Below are 22,346 nucleotides of genomic sequence, written 5' to 3'. Positions count from 1 at the left end.
CTGAGGACAAACCCCTCGCACCTCACAGGGCAGGGGAGTTCGACCCTGAGCGGTGACAGTAGGAGACTTTTTAACAGCTAGCTGAGGAGTTGAGAGGAGAGTTTGGAGGAGTTGGGAAGAGTTCTTCTCTTCCGGGTGTCCTTGGTGAAATTTACATGGCAGGAGTGGGGAGTGAGTTCTTTCTGAATTTTCATCTCCTTGTCCTTGGCACAGGAAGGCAGGCATCTCTGGTTGTACAGTATAGAAACAAAAAAGCTTTTTGTTGCCTATAGAGAACAAAGAGCTTATTTCTAGCTGTATTTTTAAAGATCAGGAAAAACAAGCTTGGGGGAATATCTAGGGGCTTTACCTTCCAGGGAGAAACGCTCTAAGTCGGGGTCTCACAATCCATTTATGTCTCATGCAGAGTGTCAGTACAGAGGAACAAGTGTTATTTATTTATTTGCAATACTGCGTATTAAGACAGAGTCTACATTAGAGTCAAGCGCTTTAATGTAGGCCAAGTTCCAATATAAAGACAGAGAGAAGGCTACAAATCTAAGAACCAGGTAAAGACCACATTCAGTTCCAGGAATACCTTCGCACAGACTTCTGGGATATGTAGTCCATGCGACTGTGCCATCATGAGGAGCCATCCAGGCAATCCCACTTTAGCTTTCTTTCTGTACAAGTATATCTTCCTCAAAGTTTTGCGAGAGTCCTGAACGGCTGTACACGCCTGTTGTCTCTGTCATGGAGGTTGGTTCAGGAAGCAGCATAGCCTGGGGCTTTGTACAAGCATTGGGCTGGGAAAAGGCGAGTAGAGTGGGGGTGTGGAAGGTGGGGGCTGAGTGGACCTGGGCTAGGAGGGAGGGCTGAAGAAGCTGCTGGGATTTGTTGTGCTGAACTGGCTGGGTCACGGGACATTGAAGTCCTGGACAGGGAATGGGGCGATTGGGATTGTGTCCTGGGTAAGGGTTTTCATAGGACACCACAGGGTGTTCTTGGACATAGGAACATTCTGGTAGCAGGGGCCAGGATTGCAAGCTAGTGATGGTGAGATGACTACTTGCACCTGAGGCAGTGCTGGGAACTCTTTGACAGCTTTGCTGGGAAGCATGCTCCCCTAGCTGCCCCATTCTCAGGTGGATGCTGTCAGATGCCTCAGTCAGTACCTTTACAGCAAATGGGGTACCTGGTCCCCCTATACTCTGTATCTGGCCGCTTTCAACAATCCATATTATGTTCATTTTCTCTGTCAGTTAAGGAATTAAGCGAGAATAAAAATCCAAGGCACAACAGGTCATAGATTGGAAAATCTGGAACACAGCAGAGAGATCTGCCAGAATGGGAGGTCACTGAGAGTCTTTGACTATGGGTGAGGAAACACATGTAGTGGATACACAGAGGGAAGTCAGCAAAGCAGGCAACCTGCTACCTGGTTTCACCTTGAGGGCTGGGTTTCCTTAAGTCTTGGATAGGTTTCCTGTCCATAAAGTAGGGTTGCATAATTGTAAATAAGACACAATGTCTGCTTGGCACACTATGATTATGTCAACGTCATTGATCAGGCCTTGAACCTGAGAACGTTTATGAGCAGGGTATTAGGAGCTGGTGAAAACTAACGTGTCCTTGTTTTAGGGGGGCCAGGCTTTTGTGTCAGGTCAGCAGGGTGAGGAAGAGCTCACAGACCTGTGTGTATTCTTGTGACTTAAAGTAAACAGACCTGTGATAGAAAGAAGCTTGAGCCTACTGTGAGGCACATCTCTGTCATCTCTGCATTTGTGAGGGGGAGAGGGCAGGACCCTCTGGTCATCCCCTGCTTCATAGCAAATTCGAGGCCAATGTATATATATAATCCTGGCACTTGGGAGGCAGAGGCAGATGGATTTCTGAGTTTGAAGCCAGCCTCATCTACAAAGTGAGTTCCAGGAGAGCCAGGGCTACACAGAGAAACCCTGTCTTGAAGAAAAAAAAAAAGCCAAAAAAAAAAAAAATTCAAGGCCATTGTAGGCTGCCTCAGGCTGTGTCAGAAAACATTTAAACATGCTTGATGGATGTGAGAAATACTCTGTATGATTCATTCCATGTCTTCCAGTGAGAGCCGTGGCAAACCCCTTTGGTGTCTTACAAACTACATGTGCTTCCCTTCTGCTGACTCAATCCATGTGGGGATTCAAACTTTGTTTTCACTAACATGCTCTTGTTAAAGATGGTACATTTGGGTGATTAGTTGTTTGGATTTACTGTGTGAGGAAGGACTCTCCTCTTTCCCTTGCTTGAATATTCTGCCTATTTGCAGCAAATATCCATCCTTTTTGGATAGCTAGCTTGTGTTAGATCATGCCATGACCTGAGAATGCTTCCTTCTGGTCTTCCCTGAATTCTTCCAGTTTGGTCCTTCCATATCTAGGCAGAGACTCCTTCATTTCTTCATTGCCTTTCTGCAGTTCTTTTTTTTTTTTTTTTTTTTTTTGGTTTTTCGAGACAGGGTTTCTCTTTATAGCTCTGGCTGTCCTGGAGCTCACTTTGTAGACCAGGCTGGCCTTGAACTCAGAAATCCGCCTGCCTCTGCCTCCCAAGTGCTGGGATTAAATGCGTGCGCCACCACACCCGGCCTTTCTGCAGTTCTTGACTGATGCAGGCTACTGTGGCTTACGTCTCTGTGTCTTTTTCTGCATCTTCATCTGGGATACCTTCCTGTGTCCCTGTCCCACAGGTTTAGCTGCTTGTAGAGGCTTCTTACAGTTAGCTGGAACAAACCCACGTCCTCCACGGTCCCTCACACAGGTACTGCCGTCTGCAACCAGTAAAGCAAACTGCTAGTGTGGGATGCCGTCCTCTTGCACAGGTTTAAGTCTAGGTCTTAAGTGCAGTTGTCCCTCTGTCCTCCCAGGCTTCCTAATGTTAGTATGAGGTAAGGAGTTACTTGTCTTTACAACTCATGCATGAACCTTGCTGTATTAGACAAGTCATATCTAGAAACTTCTGAGGGGGTGATGGGTGATGGCAGTCAGATCCTGCTGACGTGTGTGATTATATCGAGGCCATGAAGACAAAGTACAAAGGATTGGAACAGGAGTCAAACACATATGCAAAGAATCAACCTGAGGAGTGCAGATTCTTATTACATTGCCATTTTGTGTTATTAAAGTATTTTTCATAGTGTCCTCCATAGTCATCATCCTATGTAGTATCCTATGTAGTAACTATGTGAAAGGAGTCTGGTCCCATGCCAATTCTCTATAAGTCTCCTTTCCATTGTTCTCCTCTTTCCAGAATCCATGTAAAAATAAGTCAGATGGATCAGGGTGCGAGTCCCCACGCTTAACTGAATACACTCCATGTACTGGTGCTTTCAGACTCAGAAAAATACATGGGATCTTTAAAATCCACAGATTCATCTAGACATCTAATGTACACAGCCTAGCATGATATATTTATTTTTAAATTAAAATTACACAATTCCTGTTTCCAAAGCAGATTCTGTATATTGCGGTCTCCCATATTTTTTTTCATGGTTTATTCATTTCTCAGTCATAAAGTTGCAAAATGTATTTCCTTGAAGCAAAAATTAATGATTGTTTCATACCACTCTTATGTGAATTAAGCCTTGGGGCAAAAGTCTAGGAGGTGCTGCTTTGTGATGTGTGTACTGTGCATTTTAAGCACTATGGTGTTTAATGTACATAGGCTGGGTTTGAATGGAGAGTCAGTATTGTTTGGAACCTAATCAGGAATCCAATCCTCTCTTTGAATCTCACTTTGACTTCCCACCAATATCCTGCTAGTCTTTACTTTTGTGTGACTTCTCTGAAAAGATATCCGTGAGAGACACTGACAGGAGACGCAAGAGTTTATAACACATCTACTCTGTTCATTCTTTTACTTCTAGGGTTGCTTCTGGGACCAGTCTCCATACAAGTGGAGTATAGATATTTAGCTCCCAAGTATTATAAGAATAAGTAGTAGTTTTGATGAATAACAATTTGCCTCTCTCTGGAACAGACATTATTTGCATTTCCTCCTTAATGAAAATGAAATTTTCAAAAATTTCTCTTTAATGATTCTCATTAATTATATTGGCAAAAATCCCTTCTAAGTTCAAAGACCTACCACCCATAACCCACAGAATCCCCAGCACACTGGCCTTACAACAACAGACACTTTCCCATGTTCCCAATGCAGAATAGTGGTGGCCTGTGTGAGGTGACATAGGGAGGGATCTGCTGCAGACCCCTCTGGGCCCCTTTGTCTGCGTGGAACGGGTCTCTAGTTGCAGGTGGGCAAAGCGTCGGATGAATTGACAGATGCACACAGGAGAGGTTGTGTAGAATTTGAATGCATTTTGTCAAATCGAGCATCAGACTTTTTATACAGAAGGCAATAAGGAAGTTGGGTGACATACCCACAAGGTACAAATGAGGCTGCCGGATGCTTAATGACTCTTACACAGAACAGAGGAATGAAAACGCAAAGACTGGAAGGAACTGGGCAATAAAATTAACTGAGACAAAGTCAGCCCTATCTAAGGTCAGCTATAGTCTTAGAAGCCAGGTGTGAGGTCTTTTCACTCCTAGGCCAAGGGCTTTCACACCCAAGTCATGGTTCTAACTAGGGAGTTCCGTTCTAGCTAACCATCTCATGAATAATGCAATACTCTAAAACCACAGCCAGATCTACTTCCTAAACCATTGTAAATTCCTGTATATGGGTGTAACTCAGTTTCAGTTCTAAGTATCTATTCTGGTTTCTCCTACGGTCAGAAACTTCTTTCTTCCTTGGTGATGGTAGATTCCTGTGAAGGGCAGTGACCTAGCTTTTACTCAAAGTGGTAGTGTAATACCAGGGGCAGTACTGAATGTCACTGAATAGCAACATTCTTACTGAATTCCAAGTCCAAGGTCTTGCTCAAGGACATTCTAGGACTGTTGGAACACTGGCTTTAGCTATGTCAGAATTCAATCTTAAAAGGCACTTATAATACGGTAATACTAAAAGAGAGCACATGGATCCATACACTAGACTAACGCGGGAATGGAAAATTAATGTATGGGTTAGAGAGAACGCCAGACTCCAGGAGTGAGTTTCTGTGAAACTCTTTTGCTTTGTGAGTAGCTTCCAAGCCTTTCGGCTTGTCACACTGACTCGACCGGAGAGCGTGGCAGGCATCCTTGCAGTTAATTCTCAATACTGTTTCCCTCCTTCCTGGGGACTTGCCCTTCTCCATGCTGATCATTTTTCCATCTTCTTTGTGATTCCCTAGTTCAGCCGACTCACCTTTCTTAATGCTGTGACCCTTTAATACAGTTCCTCATCTCGTGGCAAGCCCCATCAAAATGTTTTTCGTTGCTACTTCATAATTGTAGTTTTGCTACTGTTATCTTAATATAAACAAATATTTTTGGAGACAGGTTTGCCAAAAGGATTGTCACAGGTTGGGTATCACTGACCTAAGATGAAACAAAGTAGGGTCTGTCCCCCACCTACCAGTCTACCCTTCTGCTTGCTTATAAAGTCAGGAAGCTGCTGTGTTTAACTAGCTATGAAGAAGCTTTCAAGACAGTTGAATTTCCTTTCCCTTGAGAAATTGCTGGGTCTCTATTCATCAGACTGCTTCATTCTTCCTGTGTCTTTTAGATCTGCTGGCCTCCTCATAGTCACTTAACTATGCCCTGTAGACAATAGACTGTTTTCTGAGCAGTCACTCTTTAAAGAACATGCATTTAAGTTGTCTTAAAGCCTTATGACCGATAGCTATACCCTCCTTCCTGCAATGAAATCACCTAACACTTCAGACACAAGACTCAGAGGATTACAGCTGTACCTGACAGGAAGGTCTCCCAGCTAAGGACCAGTTATCATAGTGATAGAAGCTGCCTTGCAAGCTTCCAAATGAGAGAAGCAGTAATGATCCTAGTTAGCTGTTAGCTAGTTCTGTGGCAGTGGACCACAGAAACGTCCCATATGGCGTGATATCCCTAAGGTGCCACAGTGCCAATCACATCTTGACATTAGCAGTAGTATAATTGGACTTAAAGGTTGATCAAGTAGACATACATCATGGATAGAAGCATGGGCTGCCACCCATGGCTTGTTAGGTCTTGCATCCTGGAGGACAGGCTAATGCCACCTTTCTAAACCATCATAAGTTTAACTGCATTCTGAAGACTTTTCCTAAGGTCTATACATACGTGAAACTCTTACTGCTCCTCAAAGTACTTCTTGCTGCAGCACAGAGAACGTTAAAAAAAACCTGAAACTTACCCAAATGCAGAGAACTGTAATCTGTGTCCAGACCCAATACATGCATCTATACCACATTTTCTGCATATAGTCATCAAGGACTGTTTCTGGATAGGGGCAGATCGATTATGAGAGTCAGAGGTCCAGGAGGTCGGCTGTGAGGTCGAGCAGCTTAGAGAGTGAAGGGAAGCTGCACCCTTAAACATGACTGACTGAGCAATGACAATGGCTCATGGTTCCTGCAGGGGGAGTCTCCTGGGTAGACAAAGATGTATGGGCACCTAAGAATGGCTGAGAGAGGGGGGAATTAGCCTTTCCCAGGGCTGAGTCCACTCACTATTCAAAGCTAACTCACACAATTATAACAAAATACTGCATTAATACATAAATTCCTGATGTCATGAAGTGGTGAAAAAGGAAAAGTAACATGACTCATTTTATAGGTAATTCTGGGACTTTACTCAAGGAATTATGAAAAGTGGGTCCTGAAATACCAAATTCTTGAAATAATAAACTAGCATCAGGAAATTATTTCATAAAGTTACTTTTCCTTCCCACGCTGGTTACTGTATTGCTTTGTTATTTTAAGGAACCACTAAGTCAACTTTTTTTTTTTCCAAGAAGAAGTAATATTAAAATTACAACTAGAAATGACTTGTAAGCCATATGTTTCTGTCAAAGGCTCGACTCATATCCGTACATCTCCGTTGTGGTTCTGGGATCCGAAACCAATCGCATTACCCATAGCATTTCTGCACATAAGGCTTCCTCCTTGCACCTTCCACTGTGGGTTACCATCCACATAACTCTCCAAACAGTAGAAGTCACCTAACCTGGGTTCTGGGATTTCCGTCGCACAGACTTCTGGGAGATGTAGTCCGCACCACTGTGACCACTGGGAGCCTTCTAGGAAATACCCTTCTGACTTCAAGTCTGTACTTGTGCCTCTTCCTCAAAGTTGGGCGGAAATGATATTCGGCTATCTATTCCAGTTGTCTCTGACAAGAAGGTTGGTCCAGTCAGCAGCGTAGCCTGGGGCTCTGTGTCAACGAGGTTGGTTCAGGAAGAAGTGTAGACTGGTGTTGGGTGCCAGGAGCAGGGTTCTGTCTTAGAGGGAGCGTTTGTGGGCTAGGTGGGAGGGCGGAAGCAGCTGCCAGGACTGGCTGTGCTGAACTGGCTGGGACCGCTGAAGCTGCAGTTTTGGAGTGAGGGGACTGGCCTTTTGGGATTGTGTCCTGAGTGAAGGTTTCCTTTAGAACACCGAGAGCAGCCCGAGTCTGCCTTGGTTCTCTGGTACACTGGAGCAGCTTGGTAGTGGGGGACTAGATTGCAAACTAATGGTGATGAGCTGACTACCTGCTCCTGAGAGAGTGCCAGAGCTCACAGACCTGCATTGCTGGAAACGCGCATCCCTGGCTGCCCCACTCTGACCTGGATGCTGCCAGAGTCCTTTGTGTCTTTAGAGTAAAAGGGTTTCTGGTCCCCGTGTACTCTGTAGCCAGCTTATAGCAATGGCCTTGAGGTCTGACTGTCTACAAGGCAGAGTGGGATCTAGAGGAGCTCACACAATGTTTCACCTTGAGGGCTGTGTTTTCTAAACTTTTGACAGGACCTCCATCCCTACTTTACAGTTGAAAATTTTTAAAAAAGAGAGAATGTCCGCTTGACCCACAATGGTTCCGGTCAACATGACATTATTCGGGCTTGGACTTGTTGAAGAAGTTTATGAATATTGTGTGTATTTCTGCCATTGTTTCTGTTATCTTGTAGCTTTGCTTCCCATAGTAATATGAGGTATAAAAGGGCGGTGAAAAATAAACTCGAGGCTGCTGGCTGCTCGTGGTATTGACCAGCAGTCCTCCCAAGTCTATTTCTTGGCTCTGCATTTTTTTTTTCCTGCCTCTCCTGACTTTAATCCTCACTCCACACACAGAGACTCTTTGACTCTTGGCACAACCTAGGAGTTGCTGCTTCGTGATCTGTGTTGTATGTATTTTAAGCACTGTGTAGTATAGACAGGCTGGTAGGGAATGGGGAGTCTGTATTGTTTGGAACCTGATCAGGAATCCATCGTTCTCTTTGCCTCTCTCTCATGTTTACTTCCCATCAATGTCCTGCTAATCTTTAGATTTGCCCGACTCTCTGAAAATATATCTCTGATTGTCACTGTCAGGAGATGCAAGAGTTCTTAAAACATCTGCGCTGTCCTTTCTGTTGCTCTAGAGTTCCTCTAGGATTGATTTCCATTGAGTGGAATGTAACCATCGAGCTCCTGGTTATTGGAAGAATATGTAGTAATTGTTAATGGGTGGAAGTGTTCCTGCCTCAGGTCAGACATTATTTGCATTTCTTTCCCATTGAAAGTGAATTTTGCAAGTCTCTGATTCCCCTGCAATGTTTGCTGTTAATTGTACTGGCTATAATCCCCACAAAACGGTATCCTGTTTACAGGTCCCCGGACCTCCACCCCCAGGGTCTCACAGGAGATTGTACTCAAGACAGCAGACACTTGCCCATGCAGAATGGAGGAAGCCAGTGCTGGCCAACATAGGGAGTGAGCCCCGCAGTTAATTCTCCATTGTGAGCATGCTCTGATTCTCTCACAGAGAGTTGTTTTGGTCTTTGCTCTGCTCTGGGCTCCTGCCATTCTCCACATTGCTGGTTTTCCCGTGGCCTTGGTGATGCAAACATTAAAAAAAGTGTAATCTGCTTTTTCATACTTGTAAAGACAGGATCTTTCTCTACTAGCTGTACAGAAGGTTTCAAGACCTTTCAATTTATTTTTCCCTTGAGAAACTCCTATTCACCAAAGTGCTTCATTATGCCGGTTAATTTTGGAGATGTTCTGGCCTCTTCATTGCTGCTGAATTCTGCTCATTAGACAAAAGACTATTTTCTATTCAGTCATTCTTTAAAGAAGATATAATCTAGTTGTCCTATAAACTCTTGTGACAATAGCTATTCCCTCTTCCCAAGGGTGGAAACACCTTGCACTTCAGACAGAGGCCTCAGGGAATTGCAGCTGGATCTGACATGAAGATCTGAACAGGGACGAGTTGTCCATACAGATTTAAGGTGCTTTGCCAGGTTCCAAGGGAGAGAAGCAATCAATAGCCCTCTTAGCTCTTATACCAGTGGGCCACGGCAATATCCTCTATGTCATTCCAGCCATAAAGATGCCACAGTGCCACTCAATATCTTGGCATATGCAGAAGCTGTCCAATGGGACTTAAAGCCTCATCAATAGAAGTTACATCATGCTTAGAAGCTGCCGCAGGTGACTTGTTAGGTTGAAACCTTAGAGGGGAACATACTAATGACATGTTACTAAAGCATCCTAAGCTCTCACTGCATTCTGATTGCTTTTCCTTAGACCTACACATGAGTGTGTAGCTCTTACTGTTCAAAGCGCTCCTACACATGAGTGTGTAGCTCTTACTGTTCAAAGTGCTCCTACACATGAGTGTGTAGCTCTTACTGTTCAAAGCGCTCCTACACATGAGTGTGTAGCTCTTACTGTTCAAAGCGCTCCTACACATGAGTGTGTAGCTCTTACTGTTCAAAGCGCTTCTGGCTGCATCAGAGAGAGCTCTGCAGAAAACTGAAACTTACCAAAGTGCAGAGGACTATGTATGACCTTGTGATCTGACCCAATAGGAATGTCTGCAATTCCTGTACATAATAGTCAAGGAATATTTCTAAGCAGGAGCAGTTTGAGTATGAGGACTAGAGGTCATTGTCAAAACCAGAGGTTTGCTGTGAGTTTATTAATGATTTTAATTAATTATAGGTGTGATATTATTCATTGATCTTTATTTCAGGAAATGTTGTCCTTCTGGGATGTGGCCATTGATTTCTCTCCAGAAGAGTGGGATTGCCTGGAGCCTGCTCAGTGGGATCTGTACAGGAATGTGATGCTGGAGAATTTCAGCCACCTTGTGTTCCTGGGTGAGCATTGTATCTATAGAGAGTTCCTATCTCACCCCTACCATCAACATGTAGGGTACAAACCGCTTTGTACAATATCTCATGGAAGTATTTCAACAACGAGTTTCATACCCATCATTTGAAGAAAAATTAGGGAGGTTGCTGTACAGCTAAGAAACATGTCATTGTTTTTCCTCGCTGTGTTTCAAGCATGCCTCCTTTGCTCTTGTGGGACTGTTAGAAATGCACTGGCATCAGGAGTGGACCACATTTGTTAATGAAATTGTTTCTCTATTCAGTTTAATGTTTTCCCTCTAAAGAAACTCAGAATCAGGATATTGTACATTCCTTTCTGTATTTTACTGTCCATGTCAGAAACCCTTGAAGGAACTAATTGTCTGCAGTTATTTATTGTATCATGTCTTTCCTTATAAACACTGTACTGAAAGAGAGAGTAAAAGAACACTGAAGCAATCTTAACCTCTTGTTCTCCAAACAGGTCTTGCTGTCTCTAAGCCATTCCTGGTGACATTTCTGGAGCAAAGACAAGGGCCTTGGGATATGAAGAGACAAGGAATGGCCACTGTGTACCCAGGTATGTAGGAAAGTGGGTGTCAGGGTACAGAGTTTAAGTCCAAAGATACAACAGCCAGGCTTTCCCGTGTGCCTTGAAATATGTATTATGAACATCATTCTTTAGGTCTCTCCTTCACATCTCTCAGACATTTATGGTGGTTTAAGTCTCTTAGGATTTATATTTTGCAAACAGTGTGCCCTGTGCATGTATTTGCAGGGACCCCGAGGTTTTTCTTGTTGCTTAGTCTCTATTGTAGTGTAACACTCAGGGAAATGCAACTGAGTATTGGTCAGACCAGGAGTCACTTTTTTGATGGTGTTAAGGCAGACTTGTGCAAGAAAGCTCTAGTACTGAAATGAGCATGTCTTGGTTAATAAAATCAATGATACGTTCCCATGACACAGAGGCAGGCAGAAGCAGGGAGCTCATCAATTTCCGTTCTGTTGATTAGGACAAATTGGGCTGGGAAGCAGTTGAATAAATTCAGACTAATAGGAGTCCTTTTGGATAGTTCATGTCTCACTGATCTTAGGTAGCATCTGTCGAATATTGTCTCACATTCTGCTGAGGACTGCTTATAGTATCAGACCTAGCTCCAGGGCAGGGATTAGCTTTGTTAGAAGGAGGAGAAATGAAAGCAACGGACGGGGCATGGCCATTTGAACTTGCATATAGTTCCCATACCGTTTGGGTGGCAGGTGTTGGTAGGAGGTTCCTCTGTACACAGTATTCTCAGTTTTCATATAAAGAGACACTGCGTGCAGGGTAATTGCACTGAGTGCTTGCATTTGAGACATCTAGACTGTGGTGCTGAGTCCAAGATCCTCCTCAGCATGAGATGATCCATCCCCTGCCTTGTGAGACAGGAGGAGTAATCCATCTTCCCTGCAGATTAGGAGTAGGAGTTCCTAGTCTGGCTTACAGGTCAGAGGGAGACAGGCGCAGCAGATGCTGGCAAGTCCTGTTCCCCATGCTTCCTTATCCTGAGATGAGGCTAGCATGCATTTCCTCTGATAGGTCTGTGTCCCATTGGACAGTGTGCTAATAGTAATTGTGTTCATTTACCCTGGATGTGTCCTGTCATGCAAGCTCAGTGGAGTGTTAGCCTTCTTCACTCAAGTGTTCAGTTTTGTTAACCAGTTTATAAACCACACCGGATTTTGAATATTATGCCATACTGAGTAAACTTTAAGGTGACTATAAATTTGTTTGAGCTCCCTGTTTTCTGCTAAACTTTGACATGTACAGAGGACTGTATAATGGAACATTGGTATTAGTCACTTACTCCAGTATTGTCTCTATGAATGAATTACATTTGAATTCAGCATGAATCCACACACAATTTGGGCACATTGACTGTCACTCATTAACTGGATCATCATTATCAGTTATGGCCGAATTATATTTGCTGTGGCACTTACAGTGAATTAGTGACTGTCATCAGATTAAAATTTTAGTAAATGAAAGAAATTATCTCTATTAAAAATTTCAGCCTCATAAATTACAATTGTTGGGACTGGAGAAATGGCTCACCAGTTAAGATCACTGGCTTCTCTTCCCGAGGAAGAGTTCACTTGCCAGCATCCACATGGCAGCTCACAAGTGTTTGTAACTTCAAATCCAGGGGATCCGAAACCATTACACAGACATATATTCAGACATGCATTGAGGCAAAACACCAATACACGTGAAATAAAAATTAAATTAATAAAAAAATTTACAGTTTCTGAACTGCAAACCTCTTATCTCTTAGTAAACTTGAACATAAATACACCCTGGAGGAGCTGGGGGCCTCACTGTCCTGATCTCTTTGTGGTGCCCCTTTCCACAGTCCTGGTCAGTCCTCCAGACAGTCTCTGTGCCTTGTTTTATTTCATCAGGAAATAATACAGAAAAGTCAATAGTATGTCTGGCCTTTCCAAGAATGAAAAGGCATACAAGTAATTATCATTTCTTGGCATGACACCATTTTCCATGTACTTAAAGTTTAAGAAAGTTAGCGAAGACATAGTGACTAGATAGACATCTTTAAGTCAGAAGTGTTTTCTAACCTGATAGAAGTTTATAACTTAGGAACATAAATAAATTTGACCACTAACTGTATTTTCTTTAAATCACTTTTCCCATAATGCCTGTGTTTCTTAGTCTGACCTAATGTGACCTAGCCTCATGGTTTTGTACTTTTGTCCCCCTCTTTATTTATATGATGAGTATTATCTTAAATAATTTTAATCTTTTTATTTTAAATATGAATATAATTTCAAATATGAATTCTTTGAATCTTCTTAAAATAGTTACACTGACCTACACAGAGAAAAGTTATATGCCAGCAAGAGGTTTAGAGATGTCAGTAGACTTGGAAGAGAGGCATCTTTTGTGAACAAAGATGGGAAGGAGAGTATAGCAGTTCAGTCTGTAACTGACTGAAGAGTCAATTGACTGACCTTTCCTATAAGGTCCATTTTTGAAGGAATGCTAACATTGAACAAGGCCAGCTGTGATTGTATTTAGCAGGCACAGCTAGACTTATGAAGACAGTAGTTGTTCAGCTTAGTACATACTGTGCAACATCGGCTGAATAAAAGAAGGTTCCAAGCAACCTACACAGCGAGGGTAATTTGATGAATGAATTTGACCTGTGCACATACTGGTAACCTATTGTGCCTTGACAGTTTCCAGGGGATACATCATAGAAAGCCCAAGATGGTCTTTATCGTTTAGATAGCATGTAGACTTACCATAATCACTAAGTTGATCATTTTAGCATCATCAGAACTTAGTTATGATTTTGGAGTTATGATCAAGACACTTTAGCATCTTTAATCTAATTTAAAGGTGTGCATTCCATTAGTTGTTCTTATTTTACACAGATTTCTTCCATGACATAATTACTAGCAGCCTCTTCTGGAAATAGTTCACCTCTTAGCTGTTCTCAAATGCATGGTATCTTTCCCCAGACTGTCCTGATGTTGTCCTTCTACCTGTCACAGAGTCAGGGAGCCAGTCTGTCCCTGGACAGACACTGTGGGAGAAACTTGAGTCAGTTATACTTGAGCCTTGACTTGGTGGGGCTTATCCTATCCCTGGAACCAGGTTTTCATTGAGCTAAAAGCCAGAGAGAAAATACCTTCTTGGAGGACCAGAAGGACTAGGTTGCATTTTGGTGTGAGAAATGACATCGGTCATTCCAGTACCCTCTGGCCCTCATTTACTTGGTTTTACAAGCTGACCCACAGATACGTGATACCAGAGGCAGGCCACTGTCCTGAAATTTCAGACGTTTTCATTCTATCTATTCAGACCATTCAAAGAGTGGCTCTTTCCAAGCTCCAGGTTTGGAGGCCTCAAGACAACATTTCTCAGCAGTATTGCTTAGCTTGGGTGAGCTGTCGGCTAAAAGTCAGGCCAAATGAAGTCACACTGGGCAGTAGCAGTCTCTGCACTGTTTGCACACAACTGAAAGTTTGTGTACTTTACTGCCAACCCAGGTATGAAATCATCGTGAGAAACTAACAGCACACTAGTGTGTCTCTAATCATTTACGCTCATGCTAGTGAAACTGATGCCAAGAGCTCTTCGTGAAGGATGAAAAGTTTCTAAAATTTTTTCCTATCTCACAGTCAATAATAGAATTTAACATGCATGCCTTCTGTGGATACATAATTTGAAGATTAAACTATGCCACTAGGAGTGTGTGTTTAGTACCTCCTCAATAATTTTCAGAATTTTGTGGATCCAAAATTTTTTCCTTTGTCCTTTGATCTTGTGTATCATTGTTTCTGAGTCACCCTATATATTTTGATGTATTTAAAAAATACATTGATAGAACACTTAAGGAGAGTGTAAGATAAAAATACCTATAATCTTTGCTTCTGTGAAATTCCCTTCACAGATAACCACGGCTCTGCCATTGTCATGCCCTGTTCATTGTCTCTCTCCACTCAGTGCTCAATGGTTATTTAATCTTATAAATTAATTAGTTTTAGAAATAGGTGATTTTATTGCCAGGACTGGTGTCATTGGCTGCCATTAATCCCAGCACTTGAATCGTGGTAGCAGGTAGATCTCTGAGTTCAAGGCCAGCTTCACATACGTACCAATTTCCAGGACAGGCAGTTCTACAAAGAAACCCTGTCTCAAAAAAATCTGAGACCACCCAAACAATATAACTAATAGATAATTGAGATATCTATTCATTGACACATACGTTGCTCCAGCAAAATTTCTGTTACTCATGGGTGAGCTTGATATTTATTATTCTGCCTTGATATCTCTCAAGTATATATTTTCCATTCATCAGTATAAATCATAAAATACTGTCCCAAATCCTGAGGCTATATGATTTAATCTTGATGTGGACAGTGTACTTGTTATGCAACATATCTTTTGTACCTTCCAAAATAAATCTTTTTACTTAGGATAAAAGTGTGTTCATCCAATCTCACACAATCATAATTAACTTTTTCTTTTTTTAGGCTTAGCTACTTTAAAATTTCATGGATGTGTGGCCTTGTAATATCTATATTGCTTGAAAGGACTATTTCTGTTAGTAAAATGGTTTTACAACTTATTTAGGCATTTACCTTTGAATAATATGCGATTGTTTTTATGTTCTGTTTGATTGTACTCTTTTTCCAGTAAAACTACCCATTGTTTCCACCTACTGTATTTGTGAATTTTCCTCAGTGTCACAGGCATTGAAATATACTGTGGATTTTTATTTATGGTTTAATATATATGAGTTAATGTCTTCATTTTAAAAAAATAAGCCTTATAATTAAAAAGAATATTGCTTAACTTTTGTTCATATCTCATCTTTGGCTCAACAGGAATAAAACCCAATGATCCTAACAATTTCAGCAAACTGACTAATTGTAAATCACTCCTTATTACACAAAGAAGAAATCATATAGGGGAGAAACCCTACAAGTGTGGAGAATGTGGTAAGGCCCTTAGTTCTCATAAAACACTTTCTATACATCAGAGACTTCACACTGGAGACAAACCTTACAAGTGTGAAGAGTGTCATAAGGCCTTCAGTACTCGCTCATCACTTTTTATATACATGAAAAATCATACTGATGAAAAAATCTACAAGTGTGAAGACTGTGGCAGAACATTTTACTATCTTTCAATGCTGAAGCAACATCAGAGAATTCATTCTGGAGAGAAACCCTACAAGTGTGAAGAATGTGGGAAATGCTTTGGCTTTCCCTCATTCCTTAAGCAACATCAAAACATTCATTGTAGAAAAAATGCCTACACATATGAAGATTGTGTGAAAAGACTTTCCCCTCCTCTACCTCTTCAAGACAATGAGCAAATCCATACTGAAGAGAAACCTTACAAGTGTGGAGAATGTTATAAAGCCTTTTCTTATCACTCAGCCTTTAGGATACACAAGACAGTTCATACTGGAGAGAATCCTTACAAGTGTGAAGAGTGTGGCAAATGTTTTTCCTCATCTTCCTACCTTAAAAGACATCAAACCCTTCACTCTGAAGACAAACCCTACAAGTGTGAAGACTGTGGCAGATGTTTCTGCTCATCTTCATCTCTCAGGCGACATCAAAAATTCCATTCTGAAGGCAATCCCTATAAGTGTGAAAAATGTGACAAAAGGTTTTCATGCTCTGCAAGTCTTCAGGAGCATCAAACAATTCATACTGGAGAGAAACCATACACTTGTGAAAATTGTCACAAAGCCTTTCGTTATCGCTCATCCCTTAGGAAACATAAGACAGTTCATACCAGAGAGAAATCCTACAATTGCAAGAAGTGTCCTAGGGCCTTTTCCTCATACTCATGCTTTGTACGACATCAAGCTATTCACTCTGAAGATAATCCACACAAGTGTGTGGAATGTGGCAAAGCCTTTGTTAATGTTTATAGCCTGACTCGACACATGACAGTTCATGCTGGAGAGAAATCCTACAAAGGTCTTAAAACACTTATACTTCTTCAGTCCTTAAAAGACATCAAATAATTCTTACCGAATAAAACTCTTTGACTGTGTGGAGTGTGGTAAAAAACGATTCCTAATCCTTCAAACCGTATCCAACTCAAATCAATCCATAGGGTAGACTATTAAGTGAATTAGTTTGGAATGTCAACACCACCATCTTACTCCCAGCAGCACAAATGTTGAGAATGTCATCAGAGAACTGTAGAGACTTCTCTTTACTATAACCTCCCAACCAATGTGTTCTATAGTGTGCTTGAATATGGCATGGGTTGTTGCATTTCTTTCTTCTGTACCTACAGGCATAAAGCAGAACTGTTATTATTTCATAATGTGCGCCTGAGATCTGGGCCATTTTATAGTTACTGTTGTTTTCCTCAGTGGGGTCACGCAAGCTCCCCAAATAATGTTTCTCCTGGGCATGTAAAAAGCTTGATAAACTCAGATGTCTCACTTTTTGTAAAATTATCTGCATTGGTTCTAATCTAGGTTGAATAGGTGTTAGTGTTTCTCTTTCCAGGAAATTCTAACAGAATGCACTGAAGTCATATTTAGTTCCAGAATGAAGCATCTTTATTTCCTTTGATTACAGAGCAATGTTTCTCACCTTATTCCAACTTTCATGTCATAGAAACTTGACAGCAAATTGAAACATGGACCCAAGCCACATGCACTTACTCAGTAGTAGGGATGCATTTGATTGGTGCATATGTGATGTCAGTCATGAAATATAGTGTAGTTCTTATTTTATTATTGATAGAGATCCTAAAGAGTCATATCATTCTTGAGTTTATTAATTTGGGTAAACAATTATATTATGGGCAATTAAAACCTAAAAGTTAACAATTAATTTTTAAGTGACTAAATGTCTCTAGTATACCTAAAATTGTAGTTTTATTCATGCTAAGTACAAGTGAAATTTATTTATGGAGATAAGTTAGGGATGGAGAGGCCAATTTATATCTCTCAATCTTTAGTCTTCTGTCTACACTATGGAAGTACATCTTAAAACACATACCTCAATACAAGATTAAAATTAACTTAGTGTATTTAATATACCATAAAATTTAAAATCAACTGTAATTATATTTTTAAAAATTTTGGTCTGAAAAATAGAGTATTGGAACTAAAGGCGTTAAATCTACAATATCCTTAGACGGCAGGACAACCCCAGGCTCAAGAGTACCACTCCTCTGGGACAGGAAATAGACCCTATCAGAGTAAATTGCATGTGAGCCACATACCATAACATGCTAAGGATGTAAGGAAAAAGGCTTTGTTCAAATCTGGTGCTCTTGTCTGTTTTGCTCCATCGGATCTTACAACTGGGCTCTGATGAATTAACTGGTTGTTAATCTTTTTCAAATGTTAGATTGCCTTAAGAAAAATGAGTCCAAAGGCCCAGTTCCTGCCCCTTCATAAAATTCAAGGATTCGAAAAGAACTAATAGAACTGGGGAATAAGGTGACTTAGGCCAGGCCAGGTTATCCTGACACTGTACCCCATACCCTCTGGAGCCTCCTCAGGGAGGCTCTGAAAAAGAAAATTGTCTTTGCTGAGACAAGACTTATATGTATACAAAGGATTCCTTCTAAAAAACTGTCCATTGTGCGGGGGTACAGGGAAAAACCAAACAACAACAAAAAATCAACCAAACAAAACACAACCCTTTGTTATACATCTCATGTGATGTGAGTGCAGCCTTTTGACCTTTAAAACTCTACCCCCACTCCCTTCCCTATTAAGATCCTTTCTGAGTGGAAGCCCAAGCTTTCTCACGAATACCCTTATTGGCTTATTAATAAGGAAAAGTTGTAACTCTCACATGGGCTATTTCATTTGCCAGTTCTGAAGTCAAGATAGAATTCTCATTTGATGAATAGTGGCTGTTCATTTATACCCTCAGCTGGTACCAACTGAGAAGCTTGCTGTCTGCTGGCTACCTTTCATATTGGTGGCACAATCTAGGTATGCTACCATCGAAGTACCTGAATAAACAGTCTTACCCAGCAGTGAACACAGGGAGTAGAATAAATGGTCAGGCAAATTGAAGTGCCAGTGGAGCAATAGGGACAGCAAAGTTATGGGAGTGACCAATTATTTTCTGGTTGAATTTAAAGCTCATTCCATGGACAGTAACTAATAACTGGTGATGTTAATCAGATGATAAAAAGGAGTATTGGTGAAGGTGTAGCCTCATTGGTAGTTGAAAGCCCAGGATTGAAGAGGTCATGCAAAAGAGTTGATGCATGTCACCATGAGGAGAGCCTATGAGAGGTGATTGGTGAAATTACAGCCTAGTTGCAATGGAAAACCCCAGTGCATTGAAGATGCCAGTACCATAGGATAATCTCCAACAAGTGAAGTACAAATGGAGTGGAACCAGCCAGAGCTTAAAGGGCTACAGAGCACAGAGCTGGAGAATTGAAACTATTCCTTTGGAGGAGTCCTGATTGTGGATCCCAAATGTTGTAGACTTTGAACTTTGCTTTTAAACACTGTTGAGATGGTGATAGACTGTGGAGAGTTTTCAAGATGGACAAAATGCATTCTCCATTGTGTTATAATCAGAGGCTTATGGGCACCAGGACCTGAAATGTGATATTTTGTAAACGTTTTTTTCTCCCATAAACTCATATCTTTGAATGCTAATAGGAAATGGGGCCTTATTGGAGTCGGTATGGAGTTTTAGAGGAAGTGTGTCACTGTAGAGACAGGCTTCCAGGTCATTCATGTGTGTGTGTGTGTGTGTGTGTGTGTGTGTGTGTGTGTGTGTGTGTGTGTATGTGTGTGTGTGTCTTCACGTATCACTACCTATCTCCAATGTGGGACATAAGCTGCTTCTGGCTGACTTTGGATCAAGATGTAGAAGTCTCAGCTTCCTCTCAGGCACCATGTCAGCCTGCATGCTGCCATGCTTCCCACCATGATTATAATGGAGTAAACCTCTGAAACTTCAAGCCAGCCAAAATGGTAGACATGGGGTTCTTGAGAACTGCACTAGGAAGGGCTCTATTTCAGTGGGCTTTTGCTGGTGAAAGTATCTATCTTTTAAAATGGCAATTGGTAGGTGTTTAACAATTTGTGTTATGTTTAAACAGTTAAAAAAACAATATTCCTTTCAAATATCATTGTTTTCTAAACATGAAGCCTTGGTTTTACTTCTTATTGTTATTGTACTTGTTCCAGACAGGGTTTCTGCATTGATATTCTTGAAATTCACTCTATAAATTGCCATCCTCCAACTGAGAGATCCAGCTCTCTCTGACCCCTGTCTAGTCAAAATAGGTGGATGTACCACCATCGGCAGCATAAATTTTCAATTATACATTTTATTTCACTTTACTAGAAATTTGTTTCCGTGTGTGTCTGTCTGTGTGCCTATCTTTTCTACAACTGATGCCTGATGATGTGAAAAGAAGATATCTGATCCTCTAGAACTAATGCTTATATGTGCTTGAAAGCCATTACAAGTGTGTTAGAAGACAAACTCATCTTTTATAAGACAGTAATTACTCTCAACTATTGAACAATCTCTTTAGTTTGTAAGCAAAGATTTTAAAGTGATTTTGTCAAACATGGCACCTATTGGAGAATGTTTCAAAGGGAGAAAACTAAATGGTCAGGATGTTAAAAAATGACAGTAGAAAATAAACTTAAAATGGTGAACTTGGTCTAAACAAACATATTAGGCCTGAATATCTGGTTCCATTAGATGTTTTGATAAGTATGCCTGGGTCCCTAATATTCTGCTGAATTAGGCTCTTCTTTGATCACATGTTCAGGTTGTGACTACACTATGGTAGCTCCTCCTCCTATTGAATCACACAATTACAATGCAAAGAAATGGAGACTGCAGAAGACTTGTAAATGGATGCTGCAACTTCAAGGATGGGCACATCTCACGTGAATGACGACCCTCTAAGGTAGGTGTGCATGTAGCAGACACAAACATAGATGTACACATATACATGTGTAATATAACCAATTTAAGGTTACGCCTTACAAATAAACTCAATTCGGATTAGGGTTATTTCATTTGGCTTTGACAATTACTGAGCTGCAACCCTTAATCTACTCTTCTAACTGCTGTCCTGGCTGCCTTCCCAGTGGAAGTTGCAGTTTCTCCTGGCCACATGCTCATGGTCCGTCTGCTCCAGGGCAGCTTCGTCCTTTTTTTCCCATTCCTCCTCCTTGTCCTGGTGTCTCTTCCTTCTCTCTCTTCTCCACCTCCTACCAGCTAACTCAAAACTCACCTGCCTCAAATCCCTCCAGTAATTGGCTGTAGCCAATTTGATTTATCCAGTAGTTTTAAATCAAGGAACAAGGTTTACACAACAGAACCTTGTAAATGTGAGAAGTCAGTAGAGAGTCTAGACCTTTGAGTAGAGAATTTAGCATAACAAAACATAGCAACACACCGAACCTCAACACATACACATATTAGAAAACTTGCTATGCTCAGAAATTCTGTCCTTGTGGTTGCTGACAATGCCTTCCACTGCAATATTCAGGAGGAGGACAGACCACTCATGACCTCATTCTAAACAGACATGCCAATCAAGTGTCCAGGTGAATGTACTGCTTCTTGACTCTAGTTTCTCTAAATCGAGGAAGGTGTTCTGCATCCATAGGTAAACACACTCCCTGACAAAGAACTCAATAGGGACTCTGCACAGTCTTTGCTCTGAAACAGCTTCCTTTTGAATCATAATATATCAGGGAAGTATGAAGCCTTTTCTGCAATGGGGTTTGTAACTTTGACTCAAGCTTGAACTTCACAGGAATAAACCTTCCCAAGAAGAGATGGGAATTCTCAATATTGTATGTTTCCAGTGTAACTTCTTTAATATACCGACCTCATTTGGCAATGCTATGAACATATTTCTGATACCTTTGTATTCAAGAAGGAATTATCTCGGTGTTCTGCTTCGGAGAAATAACGGAAGTTCAAGGCGGATACCACTGATGTTCAAATATTGCCAAATATGAACGATGACAGGCTCACATGAGAGACGGAGAATTCAATACGGAACATCAAACCTAACACAGGCAGAAATCCTATAATACAAAATGGACCAAGAGTTAGGACATACACCACTGCGATCCCAGGAGCTCTGCTCCTCCTCTTGGGAGAGATGCAGAGGAAAGCAAGTGCTCAGAAAATACCTGATGGTTGCTGGCTTTGAATTCTAAGTCTTTTGTCTTAAGCACCTGATATGCTGCGTAGCAGGCAGGGTCACCAAGGATGGTTTCAAGAGCACCTTAAATTAGCTCTTGCTTCCATATTTTTAAGTAAAGCAAGTCATGAAAGTGCGAGTTTTCCATGTGGTAGTAAGATAGTTTAAAATCACGGTGTTCTAGCAGAAATAACTAAGAAACCTGATAAACATCACTGTGAAAGGGTCGACTCACAGGCTAACATTGCGTGCTGGGACCACAGAACTTTAAATGAATCCAAATGCCCTGTGACTGCCCAAGTGCAGAAGACTGTTTCTTCCCAACTTCAAGGAATCACAGTCAGGATACCAGCAGGTGAACAACCCAGTTCTGTGGGTTCATGGAAGTTCTTCGCACTGATTTGTGGGAAATGTAGTCCGGATGCCTGTGACGTCATCAGAAGGCTGGCCGTTGCTATCAAACTTCCGCATTTGA

At 41.4% G+C, this 22,346-nt stretch overlaps 1 protein-coding gene and 1 long non-coding RNA gene across 2 annotated transcripts; one reads left to right on the top strand and one right to left on the bottom strand.

The window, feature by feature from the left end:
* The first annotated feature begins 7,160 nt into the window (after positions 1 to 7,160).
* On the top strand, positions 7,161 to 19,340 carry Zfp456 (zinc finger protein 456). Its single transcript, NM_001001186.3, has 4 exons — positions 7,161 to 7,234; positions 10,047 to 10,173; positions 10,652 to 10,747; positions 15,559 to 19,340. Exons 2-4 carry the CDS (start codon positions 10,050 to 10,052, stop codon positions 16,713 to 16,715), a joined length of 1,377 nt encoding a protein of 458 aa, NP_001001186.3. The 5' UTR covers positions 7,161 to 7,234; positions 10,047 to 10,049; the 3' UTR covers positions 16,716 to 19,340.
* On the bottom strand, positions 17,242 to 22,259 carry Gm17039 (predicted gene 17039). Its single transcript, NR_167764.1, has 2 exons — positions 21,861 to 22,259; positions 17,242 to 21,752 (listed from the first exon to the last, which is right to left on the bottom strand). It is a non-coding gene; the product is annotated as a predicted gene 17039 (long non-coding RNA).
* Positions 22,260 to 22,346: the final 87 nt, after the last annotated feature.

This window comes from Mus musculus, chromosome 13 (genome assembly GCF_000001635.26).
Source record: "Mus musculus strain C57BL/6J chromosome 13, GRCm38.p6 C57BL/6J".
Classification (NCBI taxonomy): domain Eukaryota; kingdom Metazoa; phylum Chordata; class Mammalia; order Rodentia; family Muridae; genus Mus; species Mus musculus.
The sequence above is the reverse complement of the archived record's forward strand: the minus strand, read 5'-3'. Positions and strand labels throughout refer to the sequence as shown.